Below are 18692 nucleotides of genomic sequence, written 5' to 3' on the forward strand. Positions count from 1 at the left end.
CACTTTATTGAAAATTTTTTTTTAACTGATTTCAAATTCCCTGGTGACATACTTCAAGATGATCTTCCAAGCTTCTGGATTATTAAATAGCTTGTCTGTTTTGTGGAAGGCAATGTGCTCTCTTCGGAGAAAAGCCTGCAATTGAAGCTTTTGGCTTCAGTTGGCTATTCACGATTAGTTGCTATTTTTGTTTACTCTCAAGCACCAAGACACCACAGTGTTTCTGATTGTGTTGCAGTTGAAGAATTGCATTATCTTTCTCAGAATCGAACACTTAATTGAGATGGTCTAAAGTCAGAATTTGAGCACATTAGATCTGTTGTGTTTTGCAAAAAGAAACAAAATTATATTTGAGTCTCTATCCAAGTAGTTGGGAAATGATTTTCTAGATATTTTGTGGGCACTGAAAACTCTGGATTCTGATTGGATTCTGGCTCCGTCGCTAGATGGCCATTGCTATTTGCCAATTTTTTTGTAAATGCAGAATTGCAGTTTGGCATGGTTGTGCAACAATGTTGCATTCATAAATGTTGCATAAATTAATTTGGAGAAACACGCTAAAATTTTAAGAGGCCTGCTGAGGGAAAATATAAATGGTTGTTTTCATGTAGCAGTTTTTTCCCTGGGAACCCTTTCTTTTCAGACTGATATCAAAGAGAAGCAAAAGACATTGGTGGAACAACTGACAGCCTTGTTGGAGAGCTCACCGGGACCACCTGCTCGCAAACTGATTGCAAAGAACCTGGCCTTGTTATATAGTATTGGTGATACCTTTTCTGTGTACCAAACTATTGACAAATGCAATGAGATAATCAGGAGTAAGGATGACTCGCCAAGCTACTTGCCTACTAGACTGTAAGTAATTTTTTTTGTGTAGATAGCATGAAGATTATGGTGATTTCACAGTTGTGAGTAACATTGTAATAACATAATTTAAATGACAGTGACTGAAATGGAAAAACCACTAATTTTGTGTTAAGTGAATTGGTGAATGTACTATATTCTGGTGACAGGATACCGAATCTGAGACTGTTTTCTATATATTTTCCCCTGAAATTTCACATCCTTTATCTAGATGTTTTAATGCATATGATATAGATAGAATCCATTGAGAGGAGATCCTTTGCTCAGACATTCTCTCTGGTGTAAGCATATGTTTCTGTGATGGTGGAAGGTCTTGGTTACAGATAAACTTCCTACATATTGATTGCACAGCAGTTGTGTGTGTCCACAAAAGTAGATTCTTTATAAGTTTCCTGGTCTGTTCTATCTGTCAGCTCGACTTTACCCAATACAGTAAAATCTAGTTCTACTGTTGGAATTTTCAGCAGTTCTGATGGTTAGGTGTTTTGGCTTACTGGATTTTGGTGGTTGCAATCTCTGCCATCTGGCACCATCAAAGTCCCAGAATGGTGGATTGACAAAGTTTACTGTACCATGCACTCTTTCCTGTCTAATGCAAACCTCCCAATTCTAAGTAAAGCACATTTCCAGTAGCAAACTTGGTGATCTATAAGAGGCAGATATAAGAGGCCATTAAGTTGGCCTGAAAGCAACCACCATTTGCCATTGTGAAAACCCGAAAGTGGACTTCAATGGTTATGGAGATGATATTGTATTGCACAGAGAAGTTTTTGACCTCAGGTCTCAATTCACCAATGTTTAGATCTGAACAGAAGCATTCCGAGCTGCATGTTATTGAAAAGTGCTAGATAACCATTCCCAGCACATATGAGATGCAAATACTTCTCTCCTGAATTTAAATTTAAATTTTACTTGTGGTTTGCATATATTAAATTGACATCTGACATACCACCTCAGAGGTTAGGTCAAAATCTCCAGTTAGATATCTGACCTGCTGAAAAAGAAATGAAACATTTTGAATATTTGGGTGTTGTAAGTTTTGCATGCATTTGTAAAAGGAACACTTGTGGATTTTCTGTGAATGGCTTGGAGTGTTGCCCATATAATTTTTCATTTCCTCATCCTTAAGGACTATAGTCATGCTTGCTGCCTTTTCATTGAGTTACATAGCACAGAAGTCAGTGCTTTGGGCAAAATTGTCCATTCCAGACATTGTACATACCTGAGCTTGAACTGATTTCCTGCATTTGGTCCATATCCCTGTAAACCAGTCCTATCCATGAACTTGTCCAAATCTCTTTTGAATGTTGTTAATGTATCCACCTCTCCAGCTTCATCTGGTAGCTAGTTCCCTATACATATCACCCTCTGTTGGAAAAACTTATCCCTCAGGTCTCCTTAAAATTTTCTCCTCTCACTTTAAACCTGTGCCTCTCATTTTAGACAGGCCTGTACTGGGAAATGATGGTGACCATTCACCTTATCAAAACTCTTCATGAGTTTTTATAAATTTCTATAAAATTTAGTTTTAAAAAAAAGTCTACCTGCCATTCAGAGGGAGGCTCACTTAAAAATTATAATTGGAGATGATGAAATGTACTGCAGATCCTGAAAAATCTAAAATCACTAAAAATATGAAGTAGTTTGGACAATGTCTGCACAAATACCAACAGAGTTAACATTGTAGATCAATGATCACTCAGCAGTTTGGATGCAAGATGGAGAAGTTGAAGTGGTAAATCAGTTTTTAAATTCACTATGGCTGGCTGACATGCTGAATTTTTCCAGAACTTTCAGTTTCATTTGTGATATTGAGGTTGTTAAGAGAAGGTAGTAAGGAAGAGTTGGAGCAGTGAGGAGTTGGGCGGGGTATTTTGTAGCACTGACTAAACTTGACAGGAAAGAACAAATGGAATCACAAAGAAGACACATGTGCCTGTATTTCATTATGTACATGTGGAGATTTGGGGTGTCACTAAAGACCCTTGCAAATTTCTATAGATGTTCAGTGGAGAGCATCCTCACTAGTTGCAACATGGCCTGGTATGGAGCCTCCAGTACACAGGATCTCAAGAAGTTATGGAGGGTTATAAACTCCATCATGGACACACCTCTGCCATCAGATTTCTGATTGATCCATAAACACTACCTTACTATTTTTGCACTATTTATTTTATTATTTGTAGTAATTTTGTCTTTGCACTGTACTGCTGCAAAACAAATTCCATGTATTATGTAAGTGATAAATCTGATTCTGCAGTGAAGACTTTGGTATATAAAACTTTAAACATTGTGAGACAGCAGTATTTTTGTGTAGTGCATAATCAAAGCAAAACTTAAGTAAAACGTAGCCTAGAAAGAGGGTAGGTTACTAGCTTATTACTTTTTTATTGAAATAGGGGTACTCTGCATATATGCTGAATATGAAAAAATGGTTCTTGCTAGTATTTGTATTTCAGACCCTATATTATGGGTTGTATCATGACATTTTCATGCACAGTTCTATTTGGTAGGTCAGTTGAACAATTTCATTGAGTAGTCAGCCCAGTTGTCCATGCTGATGAAGAAGCTCATCTACTCGTTTGCCTCTATCCCTCTAAACTTGCTTTTCAAAGTATTATTTAAATGTTGTTATTGTACTCGTCTCAACTATTCAGTCAGTTTGTTCCATGTTGGCACCATTCTCCATGTGAAGAAATTGCACCTTGGATCCCTTTGAAATCCTTCTCCTTTCACCTTAAACCTGTGCCCTAGGTTTGGACTTCCCTACTCTTGGGCAGAAGACTGCATGCATTCACTCTATCTTTGCCTCTATAATGTCACCAACGGTCTCCTGCACTCCAAGGAAAAAAGGAAATTAATTTATTATCATCATGTGTACTGAGGTATAGTGAATAATTTTGTTTTGCATGCTATCCATACTGATTATTTCATCAATACAGACAAAATGCTGGAGGAACTTGGCAGGCCAGGCAGCATCTATGGAAAAGAATACAGTCAACTGCCCTGCCGAAGGGTTTCAGCCTGAAATGTCAACTGTACTCTTTTTCTAGATGCTGCCTGGCCTACTGAATGTCTCCAGCATTTTGAGTGTGTTGATTTCCAGCAGCTGCAGATTTTCATCACATTAATACATTAGGAGTGTGCTGAGTGGTTGTGTGGAGTTCTCCAGTGCATTTTCAATCTCAGTCTTAGCCTGGAAAGGGCCCCAAATTGTGTGGAAAACATCATGTGTCGTCCCAGTACTCAAGAAGGCCTGACCAAAAGTCCAATGGCCCTAGCTCATACATGAAGACCCGAGAGGGGTTGGTCCTGGCTCACCTCTGACCCCTGGTCAGATCAGCCCTCGATCCCCTGCAGTTTGCTAACCAGGAGCACATTGGAGTTGATGATACTGTCATCTACCTGCTGAACAGAGCCTACTCCCATTTGGATAAGCAGGACAGCACAGTGAGGATCATGTGTTTTCAATACCACACAGCCCTCATTGCTGGAGGAAAAGCTCTGTTCAATAGAGGATGGCACTTCAGTTGCGTCCTGGATAGTGGACTGCCTGACGGGCAGACAACAGTTTGTGCGGCTTCAGAGCTGTGTGTCAAGCATGGCTGTAAGCAGCACTGGGGCCCCACAGTGGGCTGTATTGGCTTCCTTACTGTTTAACCTGTATACCTCAGACTTTACAACACTGAGTCATGTCATCTGCAGCAATTCGCTGATGACTCAGCAATAGCTGGGTGTATAAAAGGAGAACGGGAGGATGAATCCTGGGCCCGAGAGGAGATCTTTGTCATATGGTGCAAGCTGAATCATCTGCTGCAGCTCAATGTCAGTAAGACAAAGGAGATGGTGATGGACTTTAGGAACACCAAACCTGCATTACTCCCTGTTACTATTGGTGGTGAAGACATGGATGTGGTGAGGGCCTACAACTACCTGGGGTGTGCACCTGGATGACAGGCTTGAGTGGAACACCGACACAGAGACTGTGTACAACAAGAGCCAGAGTTGTCTCTACTTCCTAAAGATACTGAGGTCCTTTGTAGTATGCAGGCCTCTCCTTGATATATTCTACTAGCTTGTTGTCGCCAGTACGGTCTTCTGTGTGGTGGTGTGCTGGGGCAATGGCATCAACACAGGTGGCTTAATAAACTAATTAGAAAGGCTGGCTCTGTTTATAGGAGTCAAACTGGACATACTGGAAGCTGTGGTAGAACAAAGGACTCTTTGGAAAATCCTGACAATTCTGGACAATGTTTCTCACCCTCTGCATGCCACCTTGGCTGAACAGAAGGGCTTTTTCAGTAATAGGCTAAGACAACTGCGCTGCTCCAAAGAGCGGTGTATGAAGTCATCCTTACTCTCAGCCGTTAGGCTGTATAATGAGTCAACAGCCTGGGAAGTGATGACCCCCACCCCCGGTAGACTTTTATTAATCTCTGTTTACCAGAGCTCTGTTTAAGCTCTGTTTACCACACCCTGCTATTGCTATTACAGACACCCTGTGCAATACTATTATTGCTTCTTATCTGGACCTGTGTGAATGTGCACCATTACTGTATAATATTACAGTAACTCTTGCACTACCATCTTATCAATGTGAACTTGGAAATCTTGTAAATCTTGTCATCTTTGACTTGTAAATCTTGTACATCTTATTTTTAAGGTAACATTTTTTATTCTTCTTACTTATAATATTTGTACATCTGTGCACTTGTAATACAATTGTGACTCTGTGATTTCCTTTTTGGGATCAATAAAGTAAATCTTATCTATCTATCAAGGTATTACAAGTCAAAAGGAATAACATTGGAGAATTAAGTGTTACAGAATACACTCTTTGCTAGCCGAACATCTATAACTCAGGCCCTCGAGTCTTAGCAGCATTCTTGTTGAGCTTCCTTACACTCATTCCCACTTCATGATATCTTTCCTACCGTAACCAAAACTGTACACAATACTACAGGTACAGCCTCACCAACATCTTGTACAAATGCAACATAATGTTACAGCTCCTATAGTCATTGCCCTGGCTGATAAAGGACAGCAAGCTAAATGCCTTTTTCATCACACTGTCTACTTGTGATGCCGCTTCTGGTGATCTAAATTAGTAAATTGGTTTATTGTTGTCACATGTACTGAGGAACAGTGAAAAACTTGTACTGAAGTGATCTGTATCTCCATACAACAGTGTATTGAGGTAGTACAAGGTAAAACAATAACAGAGTACAAAATTGAATGCTGAAGTAAAGAGATTGTAGTACAAGTAGACAATAAGGTGCAAGGTCACAAATGAAGTAGATTGTGAGGTCAAGGATACTATCTTCTTATATTTCAAGGTCCCTCTGTACTACAACATTCTGCGGGGCCTGACTATTCATAGTGAAAATTGTGGTTTGACTTTACAAAATGCAACACCTTACAATTAACTGAATTGAATGTTATCTCACATTCCTCAGTCCATTTAACTTGCTGATGAAGATCCTCCGGTAATTTTTGATAAGCTTCTTTATCAACAATGCTAAATTTATTATTATCAGCAAACTCACGAACCATACTTCATACATTCTCATCCAAATCCTTTACATATATAAATGCTGAACAGCAGAAGCCCCAGCACTGAAACTGGTGGTGCACCATTAATCACAGGCCTACGGTACTTGATCTTCTGCATAATATTCAATGATTTATTGTGGCTTTGCATCTAATAATGTAAGTTACTCATCAACTTTCCCTTCTCCTAAGGTGTTTTGCTGATTCAGATTGTCCAAGTAATTTACCTTTTGAATTTTCTTATTTTGTAGAAATAATATTTGTTAAAAGACTAATTTTCAGCAGATGTGACAGACTAACAATTTTCTCTCAAATACTGTAATTTTTAATATAGTATTCCTGTTTCAGTTGATGCATTTGTTCCAATGGTTTGTTCTTGTTTTGCAGAGCTGCTGTTGCTTGTTTGGGAGCCCTGTATGAACAGCTGGGACGAATGTTGGGGAATACACACACAAACACTGTGGGAAACTTGTTGAAAGCTATGAAAAGTGCTGAGGTAGGATACTTCATATCAAAATCTCTTATAAAACAGCTGATAGAGTCATGTTCACAGTCAGTATAATTTTGCATTTGGGAAATTTTATTTCTTTTGATGAATTGACAATCCTTGATGTATAATTTTGACTTTCTAATATTGACTAATTTGCTCAGAGTTCCAAGAATGCTGAGCCTCCATTAAGTTGAGGAAGCTTACTGTTTTTGTTAGCTTTGACACTGTATGATCTTTAACATCTGGCATGATTTGTGATCTAGTCTCAAGGGCGCTATGAGATTATGCTGAGTTTACAGAAGGTGCTGCTGGGACAAGGAGTTGCTGCTGTGCCATGTCACAGAGATATCTATAAAGCTGCTCGCTCATGTTTGACAGATCGATCAATGGCTGTCCGTTGTGCTGCAGCAAAGGTATGTATGTGTTTTGAGCTCATTCACTTTCAGACATACAGTATGCTATTAAATGAAGTGCTCTGCACAGTTGGTTAAAACTCTGGAAGTTTGTTCAAGAGATTTCTTCACACTATCTATTTCTCTATTTAGAACGTTGGTTGTATATTTCTGTGTTTTATCCAAGATGCATGAAATCCAGGAATTAAACTACGCTGTAAGGGAAGCCTGAGGAAATGCAGAGTACATTTATTATCGAAGTATGTATACATAAAACAGCCTTGAAGTTTGTCTCCATACAGGCAGCCACAAAACAAGAAAACCCAAAATAACCCACTTTTTAAAAAAAAAGTCGTCTAACACCCAGTGTGCAGAGAGGGAAAAAACAAATCATGCAAACAATATAAGCAAGCAAATAGCATTTGGAACAAAAGTGAGTCCATAAACATGGGAGCCCAGAGCAACTGGAGCAGGCCAGAGCCTCAGCCTTAGTTCAGAGCAGAGCCAAGTAAATGTCACGGAGCCCAGAGCAGCTGGAGCGGACCACAGCCTGGCCACAGTTCAGCATAGAGCCGAGTTAATGTTGTGGAGTAACGTGCACAACTGGCCCAACACTCTTGTCCTGACATCATGCCTTTTCAATCAATCTGGTCCAATGTTTCAATTATCCAAACATCGGGTCATTCCTTGCACTAGGACCCAAGCCCTGTCACATCGATACACTCTGGGCCTGGACTTAGTTGCTATGCTTCAGCCTGTACTCAACCTTTCCAAATCAGCCTGGCACTTGGATCGATCAAACCTTGCTCTCGCTTTAAGCGGACAGGCCTCAAATCTGCCTCTCTTCCTCTTGCCCTGACTGCCTGAAATTCTTTGGTGTTATCATTTCAGAGGACCTGTTTTGGGCCCAGCACTTAAGTGCAATTATGAAGAAAGCATGGAAGTGCCTCTACTTCCTCAGAAGTTTGAAAAGGCTTGGCATGATGTATGGTGGAGAGTATATTGATTGGCTGCATCACAGCCTGGTATGGAAACACCAATGCCCTTAAATGGAAAATCCTACAAAAAGTAGTGGATACAGCCCAGTCCGTTATGGGTAAAGCTCTCCCCACCATTAAGCTCATGTACAGGGAGCATTATTGCGGGCAAACAGCGTTCATTGTCAGAAACCCCTACCATCCAGGACATGCTCTCTTTTTGCTGCTGCATCAGCAAGAAAGCCTCAGAACTCACCACTAGGTTCAAGAACAGTTATTACCACTAAACCATCAGGTTCTTGAACTGAAGGGGATAGCTTCACTCAACCTCACTTTTCTCATCACTAATCTGTTCCCACAACCTATGGACTCGCTTTCAGGGAATCTTCATATCATCGTTCTTGTTATTTATTGCTTGCTTGTCTGTTTATCTGTTTATTTATTTCCATTTTTTTCTTCTGTATTTGCACATTTTGTTGCCTGTTGCACACTGGTTGTCTGCCATGTTGGTGCAGTTCTATTATAGTTACTGGATTTTCTGAGTATGTAAACAAGAAAATGAATCTCAGGGTTTTATATGGTGGCATATAGGTACTTTGGTAATAAATTTACTTTGAAATTAGTCAACCCAACAGTATTTGGAGTCAGGCAATGTCTAGAGCTGACACTTACAGTTGTGCTCTACCTTGTCTCTCCATTTATCCTAGGCCCAACATAATTAAATCAATTATGGAGAGAGCTGTGTTTCATCAGGAGATTTCGTGTGTTACCAAAGACTAGCAAATTTCCATAGTTATACTGTGGATATTATAGTGAGCTAGATGATTTTTGTTGATTTGGCAGTTTTGTGGTTTCCAATGTCAGTCCGTGCTTCTCACAAACTAGTGTATTTGATTATTTTTCTTTACCCCTTAGTGCGCTACTGTTCATTGTACAAGTCCCACGCTTGATTGGCTTTCCAAAATCCATCACTTCACACTTACCTGTATTGAATTCTGTCTCTTTATTGCTTTGTTCCTACTCTTCATGAACATTTTTGCTTGAGTTGATGATTTTCTGAGCAACACCATTTCAACTGAACTTGTATGATGATTGCTTCATTTCTAAAAGGTAGTTCTTGATCAGCAATTCATTTCTAAATTTGTACAGAATGCTAATTATTTGGTTTGAAGTGTAAACATGCTCTTTATCAAAAGGATTTGCTGATAGAATATGTTTATTCCAGATATATTTTTTTACATGTTCTCATTGACGTTTTACCATAATTGTTCCAATAGATACTGACAGTATTTTTGTATTTCAGTGCCTTTTGGAACTTCAGAAAGAAGCTCTATTTATGTGGACCTCAGAATTAGAGAATGTTGCTACACTTTGTTTCAAAGCCTTTGAAGGTTCTAATTATGATGTCCGTGTCTCTGTATCAAAATTGCTGGGAACAATTCTGGCAGCAGCTGTAGTGCCTAAAGAGCGTCCAGGTAGGTTCTACCCCTTTGGGCATATGAATGTTATTTTACTAATTTATTTAAATCTGTTTTGATTCTGAATTACTATTCTTAACACCAAACTAACAACTAAAATCTGCTTCATTTCTAATTTGATATATCTGATAAAATTGATGATTCTTGAACTTGTACTAACAGTGATTTTGGTAAAAATGGGAGCGTGTTTTTCTAAACTTTGAAAAGAACAGCTAAAGAACTTTACAATGTTAGTGAATCAATCTGTTCAGCTTGCCACATATTGTGCATCTCTTCCATACAAGATGTGATTTTTTTTTTTAATTAGTTATTTAACACAGTAATGTGTGAAGTTTTGTAGTTGGTAACCTCTCCTAATCTGTGTGGCTATTCTTTACGTGATGTAGTCTGGACTCTGTTGTAATGTACTGGATGGCACAGTGACATATTCCAGCAGCTCTGGTTCAGTACTGACCTTGAGTACTGTCTGCTTGGTGTTTACGCCTTCTTCCTGTGATTGTAGTCGGTTTCTTCTAGGAAGTCCTGTTTCCTCCTGCTTCCCAAAGACTTCAAAAATAATTGGTTAGTTGTTAGCTATAAATTACCCAAGCCTATATGTGGATGATAGGTTTGGTGGGAATGTGGGGAGAAATTAATGGAGATATGTGGTTGTTTTGTGAGCTGGCATAGATTTGGTTGGCTGACTTGCATTCTATATTGCAAGGAAATAAGAAAATCTGTTTTGAGCCACCTAAAGACTGTTTGTCAGGGTAATTGTAGCTTTCCATCTTTCACCTGCGCTAAATTTAACTATTTCAAAATTGTCCTGGCTGATAATCTTCAGTGCATCTAGATCTTGTTTCTGTTCTGTCCACTGCGAAGTCCCACTCACGATTGCTTTTGTCCTTGGGTTTTACATTGCCTTCTAGCCCCCTAAGCCTCAAGTTTAAAATGATCAATACCGCCCTTTGTTTGGCTGGTGATCTCCATTTCTGAAACCTTGTCTAATTCTCCCATTCTTTCTGAACTTAGATAAACATGAGGTCTAGTGATTATTATTCCCACTTGTTCATCTCACCTTCTGGCTACAGTGTTTTCGAAAAAGTGTACCACACTGAAATTACTCCTCAAAAAGACCATTACATCTCTTTCCCCTTGATAAAACTTCCTTTTCCTTTATAGTTTGTGTCCAAGTCACCTTTAAGGTTAAGCACTGGTCTTTGCAAATTAGTGCTTCTTACTTTGTTTCAGTAGCTTGAAGTTTCAGAGATTTTCTTTAATTGTGTACCTTGTAAAATGAAATTCAAGTCTTTTTTTAATCTGGTGAGCTCTCTGCTGCTACTTTCTATTACCTAGCTATCCATCATAGACATGATTTTCACAATGCCACTTAATTTCATTCACTGCTGATTACAAGACTTTGAGAATTAAAGTCAAGACTCTCTGGGCTCAAGCCTGATATTCAAAACAAGTTAGTAATCCCAGTTTTACTGGCTTTACATAAATTGAAGTTTAATTCTGGTATCACAACATAGACCATATTTGTGGAGGAAGTCAAGTCATTGAGCTCTCATTTCAGTATTGCTTGTTAAGGTTAGTTGATAATCTGGAAAATGTATCAAGGAAAGAAAAGCTTTTTAATAAATGTCCATGTTTCTTTCCAGGTGCAAGACAAGTGATTCGTAAAACCTCATTGGAAGAAGCAATGGACTTGTTAGCTTCTGGCTTCCTGCGAGGTGGCAGTGGGTTCTTGCGTGTCAGTGGAGAAATGCTGAAAGGATGCAACTCCTTGAACCGGGATGTTAGGGTTGGAGTAACTCAGGTTAGATTTGATTTTTGCCTTTTTTTGAGAAATCATTAGTTGCATGTTTGAGTACAGTTTTATTTACCAAATAAACAAACAAAGTGGTAAAGGATACATGAAAAATCTAAGAATACTTGTGAATATTTGTTTCTCTTCTTTCAATGCCTTAAGCCTGTGCTATTTTTGTTCCCTTTTGCTGCTGGATCACAGTCAAACTCTAACCTGAGCACCAACTATCTAAAATGGATTACTCCTATTAATTGCATTAGAATGAAATGCTGCACTGTATTAATGAGTTGATTGTAATCTGAGCTGTAATTTACACATTTTAGTGTTCTTAATGATTTGAAGATCACAGATATGGTAGTGATAGAATAAAATGATTAAATAATGTTACTTTAAAATTTTGTTTGGTATTGAAATAAGTCTATAGAAAATTCACAAATCCCTCTTTTATAGGCTTACGTTACATTTGTTTCAACACTCGGTGGTCAGTGGTTGGAAGCTAACTTTGCTTCCCTACTTGGTCATATTTTGGAGTTAGTCTCCCATCCAAAAGCTAACCAGACTCAAATTGATGCCATTTGCTGTCGTCGTTGTGTTTCATTCATCCTTCGGGCCACAGTGGGAAGTCTACTTGGAGAGAAAGCTCAGATTGCCGCAGCAAAGGAGATCTGTTATGCTGTGGGTAAACAGAAGAAAGCTGTAGGTATGAAGTATGTCTTTTTCATGTACGTTTAGAGTGACTTTGGCTGTTACATGAGCAATGAATGATGCTTGAACCCCGTTAGTGTTGTTTCTTTGTTTATATGTGGTATATTTAGTAGTAAATTGCATGTCTATAGTTGCCAGACACATGGAAGCTGAACTCATTTTGGACTCAGGCTGGACTACAGAGGATGGAGAGGAGGTCTGGCCCCCGTACATGTAGTATGCAGGCCTACCGGTGTGTGGACACGTCCTGGTGCTCATGAAACAGATCCCCAGCTATAGGTAAATAACCCCACTGCCTTTTGGGCAGCCTTGGGAGAGACAAAGTTTACGGGAGTAAACCCAGACAACAAATCCAGAGTGGAGCCCCTGAGGCGGCTGGATGTCATTGAACATCCTTTTGGCAACTCCTGCAGCCAAGCAGGTGCCAAATATATTGCTTCATAAGCTTTCCTTTGGACTACACTGGTGAGGCCAAGAGGTGGAGCTTGACGAGTGGGCATCTCACGATCTCCATATCTTCCACAGGCTTGTGATCATTTTCTTCACCCATTGTTCCTTAAGACAGAAGGATGCCAACCAGTTGCCAGACTAGGTCTCAACACTGGTCCCAGATTTCATGAGTTTCATGATGTCAGATTAAATGTGGCAAATTAAACCACCACTTGATGATATCAGTTAGTTTACCTTAGCTGAAGTATCAATGCTCAAAGTTCAAAGTAAATAAATTATCAAAGTGCACATTTGTCACTTTGAAATATCTAGGGTACAGAAAACTTTCTGAGACAGGGTTTTATTACTGTCAGCTTTGCTGCTGGGCGTCACAAGGTGCAGTAAAGTATCAGCAGGAGTTCAAATGCCTCTCACCGTAATCTTTGACCTCATGACTTAGTATGCTTTCACTTGACTGTTACAATCAAGTCAGGGGATAGATTTGGTTTCAGTGAAAATGCAGAAGGCTATGTCGCTAGGCACTCCGAAAACTTAGATCCTATCCTGGAGGAACTACAGAATGTGACTGTGTCTGTGCTAAGCAGCAAAATGGCATGCAATGCACGGAGCTTTGCTACCATACAGACATCAGATGTCAAAACTCTGCTGTCCCGACACATATAAGGAAGAATGGCTTTGACCAATTAAGCTGCAATGTCGTAGGGGAGCCTCGAGCACCTTAGCGAGGCAGGATCCAGCTTGGAGGTGCTGAAGACAAAACTGAACCACAGTGGATGGTAAATTACAGCTTCTGCTCCTCATGTTCTCCATCATAGAAACCAGTCTTTGGTCAATTCTAAATGACACCTATGATATTAAGAAACTGTTGAGAGTATGGGATACAGCAAAGCCTATGGGACCAAGCTCATTCCAATTGTGCCACATGCCACAGTTGTTCTTGAGATTGTGCTGAATCATAAACCATTCCGATGCAGTTGCCACATTGGGATTTATCTGCAAAGAGCTGATGAGAGGTGGGGAACACCCACGAAAATTTGCCCTGCAAATGGTGACTCTGCTCCTTTATGCCATATTAAGTAAGGAATGTAAAGGGATTCACTGCACTTTCCTGGATGAATGCATTTCCAACAACATCCAAATTCTCACTACTGAGGACAAAGCTTGTTTGAATGATGTGCTAACCATTACTTTAAACATTTGTTGCTTCCACCATCATTGCACCATATTTAAAGTATGTGTCTCTGCAAAATAGACTTTTTTTTTCTTGGTCCCCTCTGATGTCACTCCAAAGTCCGTGACTTCTACCACCAGGAAGAGAAAGTGTGGTAGGGATGTGACACCATCACCACCATATTGCTCACTGGGTCTAAACACTGGAGCTCCCTAACTTATTTCTTCTGAATTGAGACCTTCACTAAAAGGACTGTAGTGGCTCAAGATATTGGCCCTCCATCACTTCTCAATGGCACCTAGGGATAGGTAATAAATAGAGGGATGGCCAGTTATGCTTCCATTTTGGAAAATGAATAAATAAAAAAAAGACCTTGAAAGAAAGCAGTAGATTGTGCATAAACTATTGACATCCTGAGCCTTTCCATTTTGAATATATCTTGTCACAATGCAGTGCAGAAATGGTTTGGATTAGGTTCTGATCTTCATAAAACATAGAGAAACCTACAGGACAATACCTATGGTATTGAGAAATTACCTGTGGTTACCAATATCCTTCCGTTTTTTCTGAGCTTCATGTATCTGTCCAGGAGTCTCTTAAAAGACCCTATCGTATTGGCCTCCACCAGCAGCACATTCCACTCACTCACCACTCTGCGTTTATATTTAAAAAAAACTTACCCCTGACATCTCCTCTGTACCTACTTCCAAGCACCTTAAAACTGTGTCCTCTCATGCTAGCCATTTCAGCCCTGGGTCCACATGTTCAATGCCGCTCATCATCTTATACATGTCTATCAGGTCACCTCTTATCTTCCGTCGCTCCAAGAAAAAAAGGCCGAGTTCACTCAACCTATTCTCATAAGGCATGTTCCCCAATCCAGGCAGCATTCTTGTAAATATCCTCTGCACCCTTTCTATGGTTTCCACATCCTTCCTGTAGTGAGGCGACCAGAACTGAGCACAGTACTCCAAGTGAGGTCTGACCAGAGTCCTATACAGCTGCAACATTACCTCTCAGCTCCTAAACTCAATCCCATGATTGATGAAGGCGAATGCACCGTATGCTTTTTTAACCACAGAGTCAACCTGCGCAGCAGCTTTGAGAGTCCTATGGACTCAGACCTCATGATCCTGTGATCCTCCACACTGCCAAGAGTCTTATCATTAATACTATATGCTGTCATCACAAAATGAACCACCTCACATGTATCTGGGTTGAACTCCATCTGCCACTTCATATTTGAACTAATACATTTTGTTGGTATGCCAACTCTGAATTAATTTATCTCACAATATTCTTGAGTTCAGGCATTTCAATATCCGTGTTTTTCTTTATCTCTTGAGATTTGAGTGATTTCTTCTCTTTGAGTCCCTTGCTTTAGTTTGTTGCTCAGTGAGGAGTTATAGATGAGAATATAATTTTGATGGCATATGCTGTTCCATTATGCCTCTGGGAGGACTGAAAGATGAGACACTGTCTCAGATTTGGCATCAATTAATTCCATTGCCCATTACAGGGATTTAAAGCTTAGGTGCTCTGGTTTGCTTGAGCTCTTGGGTTTATTTAATTAACTAGTGCAGGAATGTTGCCATTTATAAAATTCTGAATGCACCACTGACTTTTTTGTTTGATGTTATATCTGCAATAATTCAATTGAGGCTCATTTTAATTACTAGATGCTGTAATGAGTGACAGTAATGTGGAGATGAAAGTGGGTACAATGGATATATCTGCCAGTCAGCATGTGCTTGTGTGTGCCCTTCAAGAGTTGGGGAGTCTAGTACAAGCCCTTGGTTCTACTGGTGCTCCACTGCTTCAGGATTCTACCACAGGTAAAGTCTGGTATGAACCTCAATGGCTGTTACTGTTTGTTAACAGATCTCATTGACAGATTAAAAAGTTCAGATTCCATTCATTTTCATGACCAGATTTTTTTGTACAGTGTATATGGATACAACAGTCAAATTGTATGTGGTGAAAAACTGTGGAAATACTGTTAGTTACATAAACATTGTGGAACAATCACGCCACTTATAAAGTACATCCAACAGGCAGTTGGAATGGTTGATTCTCTTTCTACTCTATTGTTCTTTGAATTGGCTAACTAAATTGTTTTTCTTGAGGTAATCCGGATGTTAGATTCAATTGCCATTGATGCTCTCTAGAAATTTATTTTTCTTCCTGCTCTTGCCGACTGGCAAATTAGCTGAATTACAGCAAGATTCCGTTACAATCCAGTGGTTTGGCATTTGGTTCACATGGCTGTTTCCAGGACTCCCTTCAACTCATAAGCATGTTGTCAAGCTTTCAAATTCACTGGATTAATTGAAAAATTATTGTACCTCTGCACAACATGTAAAAATAAACAAGAAAATGAAAAGTAGATGGTAATATTAATATACAGTAATTTAGAAAATCTGCCGTATCAGCGGCACCACAGACATTGTTTTGTTGTGGGTATATTTGTCTACAAAGGTTCAACAGATTTTTATGGATTTCATCTTAAATTAGTCAACTTTGCTTTATTGCCAGCTGTTTACTTTTGTGCTAATTATAGTACTAACGTAAGTTTTTAAATTTTTAGTAATTGTTTCAGTTGTTTCTTTTTCCAAAATGTTGCCATTACCAGCTGTTCTTATGAGAATCAGAAATAATGTGCATGCTTATTTTCCAACAAAACTTGTATTTTACTCCAACATTTTCACTTGAATGTTGATGTTTGTGAAATGTCTCTATTTACAGCACAATACTTCTGACCAAAGAGACCTATGAATTTGTAATTTTAGATATGATGGATTCTTTGAAACTCTGTCCTGCATTAAAAACTAAAAATATAAAGCACTCATTATATGAATAGCAAAGCTTTTGTGTACATTCCTAAGACAAAGAGCAATTGCCAATTTGGATTAAATGCAATTGATAGTCTGCTGATGAAACAAGTTATTAACATGAATAATTAGTGCCTTGAAGTATGCAAATATTGTTTGGAAAATGATTTTAAATATAATTATGTCTAGACTGTATTTGCTCCTGTGATTCACATCACCAATCCAGCATTTATAAAATAAATCAAAATGCTGAGTAAATTCAAGATCAGGGATTGTTAGTATTTTGATTCCATGTTCTTTTCATTAGAAGTGAGAAAATTTTGAGGTAATATAAGTTGTTGAGGTGCAGAGAATGATAGGAGAAAACTAAAGGTCGAGCAAATGCATCATATCCTCTCCTCTCCAGCTTCTCCTCCTCAGTTTAATCAGTTATTCAGGATGTATATGACAGGATTGATCCTCTCATGGATTACAAAACTTAAGTTGTTGGTTACCACAGGACATATAGATGAGGATAGAAAATGGTAAATAGCTCTTATTAGGAAGTTCTTTCTTCACCCAGAATTCAGGGTGCATTCAGCAGTGATTTTCCAGTAAATGCTAGAGGTAAAAACTCTGGAATTATCCAAGGACCAATTGGAAATGAGAATGGGACTGAGATAGAATGAGGATGTTGGCGGGGAAAAGAATTGTGTCTAAGTTCTGGTGAAAGGATATGTTCAATTATATTTTCATCATTTATGGCCATGCTGTAGTGGTATGTTCAGCTGTTTAATAAATCATCTGGAGCTCAGCTTAAATACTCATTGAATGCTTCAATAGAAATCTGAAGTTGACGTTGAAGAAAATGTAATATTTGTCAATGCAGGTGTGAACTCACATTTGTGATTTGTTATCTCTCCTTTTATCAGGTCTGTTAGACAAAGTCATTTCAGTGTTGCTTCATCCAAGTCTTTCTGCAAGACTAGCTGCAGCTTGGTGCTTGCGCTGTTTTGCAGTAGCACTGCCATTCAAGGTTTCTCCTTTGCTGGATCGTTGCATTGAACGTCTGAATGCTCTCCGATCATCCCCAGAGGCAGTAACTGGCTACAGTTTTGCAATAGCAGCACTGCTAGGAGCTGTGCAACATTGTCCATTGGGTATTCCTCATGGTAAAGGAAAGGTAATGACTTTGTCATTATATTCTTCAAAAAAAAATGTTCAGAAGAATGCTAAATAACTCAAGTATAGAGCTGTTGAGTAAGATTAATTGTTGCTGCCTTTTAAACTCAGATATGCATTTTAACGCTTTTTACTGAACTCAAAATAAGAATTAAGAATGTTGGAAATTGTTAGTGTATTGACCTTTCATTAAAATTAATAATAACCTGGAAATTTAACGTGGTTTTAAGTTGCAGAGAAGGGGTAGGGATAATCAGAGCAATTGTAGTTTGTGGTATTATTGAAGCCTGTTGTCTCTGACTGAAATAATGGCATTGATGACTGCTGAGAACAGATAGTGTTTGCAGTAAGTTTCTGGTTGGGTATCCATTCAAGGAAATGATGTGGGTCGGAGGTGTAGAGGCCCTTAGTGAAAATTAACTGGTTGCATTGAAGAAACTTGAAAACTTGGTGAAGTGGTAGATACTATCAGTGTTGTCATGGATGTAAGTGGTCACAGACTAAATAGAATCCTGGGGGCAAGATAGAAATTCCAAGGGATGCGAGCAGACTGAAATGATGGGTTTATTAGAACTCTTTGGGCTTTCAAGATTAGATAGCACATGATTAGAGGCTCTGGGAGTGAGGATCTCTGATCTCCAGAGCAAATGAAGAGACATCAAGCTGGAGTTCAGCCTTTGAAATAAAACGAGGTTTACTTGTTCAGTCACAACAACCAACACTACTTATTTTTCTGTGGGTTGATAATACTTGTGTGGTCTGTAATAATGGATGCTGCAACCTCAGCTTTGCAACTGTGATACGAAGTTGATTTGTTGTCACTTTTAACAC

The 18692-nt window shown here is 39.0% G+C and overlaps 1 protein-coding gene across 8 annotated transcripts in view; it reads left to right on the plus strand.

Annotated features, from left to right (window-relative positions):
* heatr5a (HEAT repeat containing 5a) overlaps positions 1–18692 on the plus strand; it is a 122582-nt gene that overhangs the window by 20477 nt on the left and 83413 nt on the right. For all 8 annotated transcript variants that reach the window (XR_012098258.1, XM_073040062.1, XM_073040057.1 and 5 more), the window contains 8 exons: positions 644–855; positions 6802–6910; positions 7168–7317; positions 9577–9748; positions 11395–11552; positions 11994–12243; positions 15549–15704; positions 17612–17862. Coding sequence is in view for 7 of the 8 variants with exons in the window: in XM_073040062.1 (XP_072896163.1) it covers positions 644–855; positions 6802–6910; positions 7168–7317; positions 9577–9748; positions 11395–11552; positions 11994–12243; positions 15549–15704; positions 17612–17862 (1458 nt within the window). In the remaining variant the exon portion in view is untranslated. The remainder of the gene's footprint in view (positions 1–643; positions 856–6801; positions 6911–7167; positions 7318–9576; positions 9749–11394; positions 11553–11993; positions 12244–15548; positions 15705–17611; positions 17863–18692) is intronic.

The sequence above is a fragment of the Hemitrygon akajei genome, chromosome 3, assembly GCF_048418815.1.
Source record: "Hemitrygon akajei chromosome 3, sHemAka1.3, whole genome shotgun sequence".
In the NCBI taxonomy this organism is placed as follows: domain Eukaryota; kingdom Metazoa; phylum Chordata; class Chondrichthyes; order Myliobatiformes; family Dasyatidae; genus Hemitrygon; species Hemitrygon akajei.